Source organism: Haliaeetus leucocephalus, unplaced genomic scaffold (assembly GCF_000737465.1).
Source record: "Haliaeetus leucocephalus isolate CR32 unplaced genomic scaffold, Haliaeetus_leucocephalus-4.0 Scaffold327, whole genome shotgun sequence".
Lineage (NCBI taxonomy): Eukaryota > Metazoa > Chordata > Aves > Accipitriformes > Accipitridae > Haliaeetus > Haliaeetus leucocephalus.
Window position 1 is genome coordinate 46,694 of NW_010972763.1, and position 8,814 is coordinate 55,507.

The 8,814-nt window shown below is 43.1% G+C and overlaps 1 protein-coding gene across 1 annotated transcript in view; it reads right to left on the reverse strand.

The window, feature by feature from the left end:
* LOC104834249 (poly(A) polymerase gamma-like) overlaps nucleotides 1-8,814 on the reverse strand; it is a gene marked incomplete at its 5' end in the record, with an annotated part of 38,797 nt that overhangs the window by 26,475 nt on the left and 3,508 nt on the right. Inside the window, 4 exon segments of the mRNA XM_010571417.1 lie at nucleotides 3,294-3,488; nucleotides 3,935-4,038; nucleotides 4,811-4,980; nucleotides 7,078-7,166. Of these exon segments, the coding sequence (XP_010569719.1) occupies nucleotides 3,294-3,488; nucleotides 3,935-4,038; nucleotides 4,811-4,980; nucleotides 7,078-7,166 (558 nt within the window).

Sequence of the window (8,814 nt, forward strand, 5' to 3'; positions counted from 1 at the left end):
GGGGGGTATTAGGACTGTAGTCCTATTAACTAGTCTCCCCAGTCAGAACGGCTGTTTACTTACAAGTGTAACTAGGCCCTGACCTAATTTGCCTTGCCTTGTTTATAGGCATTGTCAACTTCCACTTCATAAGCAAAAATATTCCTAATGCGTATTTTCCTTCTTATGATACCATTTTCATAACAAATACAGAAGGAAAGCCTATGTTTAATTGCTGTGCATTACATCTAAATTAAAACGCCTACAGCAGCAACTTCCTACATGCTTTACGTATTACTTGCAGTGTACAACTTGCACTTCAGAAAGTTTGCACAATACAAGAATGGCTTCTAGACTTTGCTAGCATCCAAGATCTTTCCAGTGTACAGAAGGCCACCATCTGCCTTTCATTGCTCCATTCTTCCTACAGAGGCTATAATTAGAGACTGACATAAAGGACAATATCAATGAGATATATCTGATATTACGAAGAGCCAATTCTTTTAGTCAATAGTAGATATTTTTCAGTTGCTTGCATGTATTACTGAAAATCTGATGTCACAACTTAAAATGGCACTTGGAAAGCTTTACTGAGAGTGACTTATGCCCAACAGAATGTGTTCCCCTTTTGGTATTAAAGAAAATAAAAAATAAAAAAATCTTACTTCTCTCTCTCAACTGTACCAGACTGCCAGGCATATACAAAGAAGAGATCTTAAGAGAGAAAGTAGCATACGTGGCATACTACCTATTCCTCCACCAGCCTTCTGTTTAAATGAGAAGTCTGTGGCAGTTTAATATTTTGCCAACTCTTGCTATGATTTGTCCACCATAGGGAACACCTCCAACATACTTCTGTTGCGAGAGATCCCAATTTTGTACAAGAAGTTCAACTGATTTGTTCCAAGGTTCGTCGCTCCTTTATAGCTTCACAAAGCTGCGAGCCATTTCTCCTGCATACTCCGAGAGACAACGGATAAGTTCACACTATTACAGTTCAGGGAGTTGCCTTCAGCCATCAGGGCGGTGTATGAGCCTTCACTGTGAATGCATCTCTCCGACTCATGAGGTCGGCTTGCCTCCAGCCGGGTAGAAATTTATCACTCCAGCCTTTTCCACCCTCACCACTTGGGAGGAGGAATGAATGGAAATCAGCTCCTGAACCCCCAAAGTTGATAGCACAAACCAAACCAAACAAACCAACCAATCAAATCCAACCAACCAAGAAAACCCCCAAACCCCATGACCTTCACTGAAGTAACACCAGCTACACCTTCCATTCCTGCTGCACAAACTCATGCTAAAAATAGCCTGCAGACACCTGCTGGCAAGCTAAAGCACCTTGTTCCTGATGACAGCATTCAGAGAAAGCCACCTTTTTTTCTGCCTTGAAGCTGGGTCAGTAGCCCAAGAGCAGCACCCAGCCGCAGCCCGTTACGAGCTTACGGTGACGACGCAATGCCGAGACACGCACAGAGGACCTTATGCACAACTACGTTAAAAACAGGGGCTCTGACAAATTTTTCCAACCGAAATGATTCTATGACTCTATAAAGGAGCTGCTTGTCTTGTTGGGTTGGTATTTGAATGAGCCGTTGGTACTGCTGTTGGTACCCAACCTGATGACAGGTTTGCAGGAGCTGGGGGATATCCTGGAGGGGGGACAGTGTACCCAGCAGACGGAGGCTGACCAGGTGGAAACTGAGGAGGAAATGGGCTTGGTGGTAGCCCCGGTGGAAGAGGAAGCGCATGGGGTGCTGGAGGATACACGGAAGGTGGAGGCACAGGCACAAAGACTGGTGTTGATGCTGGTAGTGTTGGGGCCCGAGTCCTTTGGGTACGTTCACTGTTCGGGCGGCCTCGATTTGAGCTTCTAAAGAAACCCCCACACATGCGTCACGGTTTGTTACTCTCTCTCCCCTCATTTTAAAGAGGACAGCGAAGGAAGCGGGAGCATGGTGGCGAGCACTTCTTGTTCTCAACTGAAGCCTTTTTCTCCCTGCTCTCTGTTCATTTGAGACTACACTCATTTCTTGACCCTCCTACTAGCCTTCCACATCCTCACCCCCAACACTTCCCTCAGTCTGCTCTCCTCAGACTCAGCTTTGCGACTGTGGATGGAGGCTGCCCAGGCTTAAAAGAGACTCCCATCTCGCACGTGCCAACACTTCACGCTTCTGATCTGCAAAGTACTGCACGGATAGTAACTCATCTTCTCCCAAGCTTCTTTTATCTTCTTCCACGTACGCTTCCTACGTTGTTGCCTCACCATGATGTATTTGGCCTGCTCTTGTCCCCGACTTGTTATTCTCCTGCTTACTCAATTGGAGATTTTAGACAATCTGTGGGATGGATCCTGGGGTTTGTTTTGATTTAAGATTTTATAAACACAGGACACCCTTACAATCTATCTATCTATAACACATATATACCAAAAGGAAGGACTGACCTGACCCTGCAATCACAGATAAAACAGACTCCTCTCTCGCCAACTGAGAGAAAGCAGCTTGGCTATTTGGGCTGACTACATTGAAGACATTCCAAATGGTCATAACAGAACAGCGTTGACTTTTCCAAGAATTTGCTCAATCAGCATCAACTAAGTTGTTAGACAAAAAGAATGTTGGAGGCTGACTCCTACTGGGAAATCAATTTCTACAGCCCTGTTCAGCCAGTAACCAAAAGGGTGGCTTTCCACCTGATCCTTTAATTGTATTTAATTCTGATATGGAATTATGGTTTCCTCCAAAAAAGTTCCTTTTTCAGAGTCCTCTTTTCAATCAGGTACTGGAGTTTTATTTTAAATAATTTTACTGCAAGCACAGATCCCCTTTGTTAAAGCCAATTCAAATTAGGCCATTTAAAAATTAAGGACCACTTGTATTCTCCACAACTCTCTGTCCATACTTACTTCATTATAAATCAGCTGTTGCAGAAGTTAAGTGCTATGGCCTCGTTTAACAGCTTACAAGTAGTAATACATTGAATTTCTGTAGAATACTTACAGTTCCCAGCCTGGTCTGCCACCCGCTGAGCCAATTGTACTGCCTCTCCCCGGATGACCTTTTGGAGTGGAGAGAGGAAAAAGCAAAAAATCCCATTCAGTTGATCTGAAGATAATTTTTTGAAAGGAATTCTAAAGTTAAAGGTTCTTACCATGGTGGGTATTGATTGTCCTTGGGGGCCCAGATGACTTGCTAATACTGGCTGTCTTTGCACAGGAACCTGATAGCCCTTGTGAATAAACACAGACAGTTGGAAAATAAGCTCTACTAAAATATAAGAATCGCTGCATATGTTGAAATAAAGCTTACCTTCTCTTCCAACGACCTGCTGGTTGACAGAGAGGAAGATGTAGAAGGTTCAGCGGCAGTCACCAGAGCAGCAGGAGGTGTAACACTCATGAGTGGTGGTGGAGGCGGTGGCAGTAGCGGCTGCTGCTGTTGCTGCCAAATCTGCTGACGCAGCCTTTTTGTGTAGCCAGTTCCATTTCTTAAATTGTTCACAGCCTAGAGGCAGAAAAACATTTACAAAAAGGGTAAGATGAAACTTCAGCAGATCTACGAACAAAAGCCTTCACAGAGGAAAATTACTTGTGTATTCCTGTAAATGCCATCAATCCTAAAAGAAACCAACATACAGATGTATGAACACGTCACATTGAACACTGATACTAATGACCGGTAGCTCAGAGGACCTGAATTTAAAGTACTTCAGCGTTAACGCCAAATGTGAAAGCGAGGCAATCGTGTTCAGTAAGAGCTGGACCTGAATTTGCCAGATCGTCTCTAAAGAGTCGTAAGCTTCTGTGACAGCAACAAATAGTGTATTTGAAAAGTCAATTTAGCCTTATTCTATTACGCCTTGCTTAAAGAGATATAAATTAATATTTTCTTCCCTTTCTGCTTTTTACAAATAGCCTTTTCTTACAAGCACTTTATGTAAAACTCGTTACCTGGCGTAGGCACTTGTTGGGAATTAAAGCATTGGGCGAAATATCTGTCTCCTGACACGTTGGGCATATATGGTCCTCAGATTCCAGTAATGCTGTTCTAATACCTGTGTAGAATTAGAATAATCAAAATAGCATTTAGCCAAACTAAGGAAGTTTTGGGGGTTCTCACCAATCATAAAGACATGTATATGATTAATGGGTGAATATGGTCTTGAACTGAGAGCGTGAAGCTATAAATGTTCAATAGTGTAAAAAATTTCTAGTATGCAGCAAATAACTATACAGTTTTGTATTTCACCATTGGAACATCTGAAGATGTAGCGTAGGCTGTGTCTTGATGTTGCAACTAGTCTTTTTCCCCACTATCTAGTACAGCGAGAAGTCCCCAACCTCAAGGTTAATGAACAAAATGCATTTCAAAAAAAAACATTAGTAGGTTCAAAAAACCATTAGGAGGTTCGAGTTCTGAAGGTTTTAACCAACTCTCCCGTGGAGAAGAATCTGGATTAAATGCCTAACTATCCGTTTGTTGCAGAGCACTGTAACTCACCAGAGTTGGCTATATAATTTTGTATGAGACAAAGGGCTGTGGACAAACTAAAAGCATTCAGTATCTAATACTGTAATCCCCTGCACAATTAGCCACTCTCCTCATACGCATCCTTCCGCTTGTAAAGAAGACTTAACTAGGTACCTAAAAAGGGGAAAAGGCTTCCTGGCTTTTTTCGCCCTTGATACCAGAAGAGCCCTTTCCTGTTCAGGGTATACTTCAGCATAAAATAGAACTGGTAACAAAGTAATTTTGTTCCCTCCTCTTTCTGCTTTCAGAAAATCAGATGCGAGTCTACAATTAACAAACATGGGAGTAACACTTACATTTGTCACAATAACTGTTGCCACAGCAGGGAATAACAGCTGCATCAGTCATTATGTCCTTACAGATGAGACATGACAACTCCTCTGGAACAGGATCATCATCAGAGGAGGAGGATGGCTCCTCTGGTAAAAAGGGAGGCTTTTCCTTCTTTCCTCTAGCATAAGCTTCCCTGGAGGAGGGGTGGGGAAGGAAAAAGAAACAAGTTAAAGATGGGTAAAGGAAAACTTTTCCAAGCTTTGCATTTTCTCAAAGCAAGAGAAGAGATGGAATTCTTCTCGCTCCACATTAGCCTCCTAAAAGGTAGGCGCTTAGTTTAAACTACTTTTCTATAGCCACAACACTAGAAGAGGGAGGGAGGAACAATCTTCCTTCTGCAGAACTCTCCCATTCATTGGATCAACTCAGAAAGAAGCTCGGACTAGAAAAATAATCTTTGCACAGCTAGAAAGCAGGTGAAATGAATCCCACCTCTCCTTTGCCAGAGGATGCATGTAAATTGCAGGCTCAGCATTAACGTTAGTCTCCGAGCAATTACATTTTATAAAAGCAAGAAGTCTATGTTACAGCTTCTACAGAAGGAGATCCATGACGGAAAACCAGAAGTGCTACCATGGTCATTTTAAAACAGCCACTCCTGTCAGCACACGGCAGTATTTTCTCACTGTATAGCAACAGGAAAACTTCAGTCTGTTTCACACACGGGATTTAATGGAAGTCATAGGGGGAGGAAATCTCAGTCCAACAGCCATCTGTTAAACTTGGCAAGAAGCCTTTGAAACATAAAACAGAAGCAAAATGAGCTTTCAAAGAGAACAAATCCACTGTAAACGCTACTGAAATGTTTTGCAGAAACACAGATTCTTGGCGTACCACAACTTGAACCAAATTCCAGGGACACGAACAGTAGGACCACCCTCTTCTAACATTAGAAAGCATCACAGATTTTAAGGTTAAGATACAATGACAGTGCTTCCTCCCCTGTAACGACAGATGCTGGCCAACTCGGTGGCATTGCCACTCAGATATTTATGCGTGGTTTCTCTCGTTCACTTTTTGGTCAGTCCACTTAATTCCACACTTACGCTTTCATAGTTGGTACTGCATAGTTTCCAGTGTTTGTCAGCATAGCACCCTTTGTATCGGGTACCTCTAGCACAGAACTCCTTGGAATTCCTGTGCTCTTTTTCATTCTGGCAACAGACTCAAAATTGGTGTCCTCTTCAGAAAAGAAATGCAGACGTACCTCAAGACCCACACTTAAAATGACTTTCCAGTGATTATTTTAAGCAGCAAAAGCCTTTAACCCTCTCCTTTTACCTAGCGTAAGGGATGCTCAACTGAAATACTTATTCTCCTAAACAAATATAGCCAGGATGTTCCAAAGGCTTGAGCAGGGTTTTCAACTCAAGCGACATTCTTTGGCTTAACTTCAGGTTCCTTAAGGGTGACATGTCCCTTAGCTCACCATCCACTCAGAGAAGAGACACAAACCCGCTGCTCCTCCTCCACAGCGCAGTTCAGAGACACTAATTCGGTGCTCTGAATCACTCACTGCAGATACCTACACTCACCGTCTATAGGTGATGGTTGAGTTCATACCTCACACATATACCCTCAGTGACTACGCTTAAATGGCATCAATACTCAACCAGGGACTTAGTGCAATTAAAACACGCAAATATTCAATAGATGGGGCAGAGAGAAATGTCTTGGGTTTGTACAAAATAATAAAAACTGTGAACTGCCATTAAAAAGAGTGGAAAACAGAAACATTTCCACTAATACTGAAAGATATAAAAACATGCATGAAAGTTCACCCAGGAAGACCTATGGATATATTGAATGTCTACAACCTAGGAAAAAGAAAATTTCACACTTATAATTCCAGCTTCCCCTGGAATTTTGAAGGCCTCTGCAACATTGCCATACAACCTCTGCATTTCACCCCAACAGAAACAAGTCTTAATATGAGTATCCATGTATTTGTTACGTAACTGCCAAGGTAAAACAATTAAAAACTAAGTAACACCACAAGTCCCCCACAATCGTACCCCATTTGTCGGGCGGTTCTTTATGTAGTGGCCACGTTTTCTGCAACGAAAGCAAGCAGATGATGGCAGAGGCAGACCCGAGGGTTTCTTCGGGTAACTAAATGGTCTGGGGGAAAAAAACAAAGAGGTAGGCATGTGTCTCTCTTGTTAAAACAAACATCTCTGCAATTTTTCCACAATCTGCAAAGATCAGATTGGACACAATCAACACTTACTTGACTGGATCGTATTCACAGCAGGACCCTATCTTCAAAGCTTCTATTTCACCTTCTTCGGAAGCACTGGCTTCAGCCGCACTGGCAGTCTGTTTAACAGGCAATTATTTGACATGCACATTAGAAACACATTTAAGCCCACACAGCCAAAGACAACACCGCTCACCCGATCCTGCAAAGAGCAGCACAACGCTAGCTGAGGTTGCATGAAAACAGTGGTTTACTGTCCTGAAGATGTTCTGGGGAGTCCTTACACCACTATAGGGTGTATATGTGCCTCTTAACCTACTTGAAAAGAGCATTCGAGGGCACTCAAAACCTTAGGCTCTCTTTGGGCCTCACATAAAGACTTGTGTAACCAATCCAGTTTTCTTCCAAGCAGGCTCAGGCCACATCCACCAAAAATTACCCTGTCCGGTATTTTTAAGCTGCTTTTTAAGCTCCAGACTAGCTGAACGAGAAGGCATCCACTGCACATTTAATTGAGAAAGATGTATGCAAGGATCCTTATTTACATTTTGCAGCATTAAAAGGACACACAGCTTAAAGAGTCGGGGAAGCTGCTTTTGCTGGCGGAAATTCAGCTTCTGACACAGAAGCATCATTCAGCCTTCAGGCGCACAAGCTCTCTTAAATCCTTCACAGAGCTGATGGGGATAGGCACACCTTGCATCCCTGAATACCTGGGTCTGGGAAAAGGCCTTGTCAGAGCATGCCTTCACAGCCTTAAAAAGGATGAGACATCCAGCAACCATCCTTACCATGTGTATTCTAAGATAAAAAGAAATACTGGCAACACTCTTTATCATGGGGACGAGGAATACAGCTGGAAAACTACTGTAAAAAGAACCATAGAACAGCAACACACGATTCTGGCTGCAATGTGTGTTACTTCATGAAAAATGACATGAAATAAAAACTGATGGCTGGTGGGAGTTGTGCGTTGTAACTGGGTTAGGTTCAGAATACTTTAACCAGGGAATCCAAAAGCTATTTGAAACGTTGGCATAAATAATTCAGATCGTAATTCAAGAGCAGAGCACAAAAAAACATCTCCTAAGGGAAGACGCATAACGGCCTCTTTCATACACACGGTATCTCTTTCTGTGGAGGTGAAGCAGGCTGAAAACCACAGAAGACGGCCAGGAAGAGCAGAAAATTTGCTGCAGTAAGTACACCAATTGCAAAGCATGTTCTAGCTTGACCTCACACCTATTTTAAAACAAATACTTAAGTGTGTCCAGCGTGTACAGCGTCGGTTTCTCTTTATTGGCTCATATTCCACACTGGATTAGCAGAGGAGAGAAAAAAACCTGCTTGAATATACAAAAATAAATTTTTTGCACTAAAGATCACAGCTATTGCCATCTTCCATACCTGCCTCAACTCTGACCTCTAAACCCCAGTGCCCTTCTTACACCAGGAACTCAGCCATCTTTTCCAGATGCAGGAGCACGTCCCCACAATCCCCAGGAGACCTGCATCTCTATCAAAAGGCATTTGCAGCTAAAAGATGAATTGGCTGGCACGGGTCTCACCCTGTCCAGCAGCCCAGTGGCACAGGCACTCGTTGCACTCACTCCCTCCTCACTCATATTTGCAGTTAGAGCCATGGCTCTCCCACCGACCAAGCGCAAGGCTGAGCTCGAGGTTGCAGGCATCCTGAGGACAGAATCTCCCTTTCACGGTGGGTGACCCACCTTCTGTAAACCCGGAGTGGTATTGGGACAATTAATG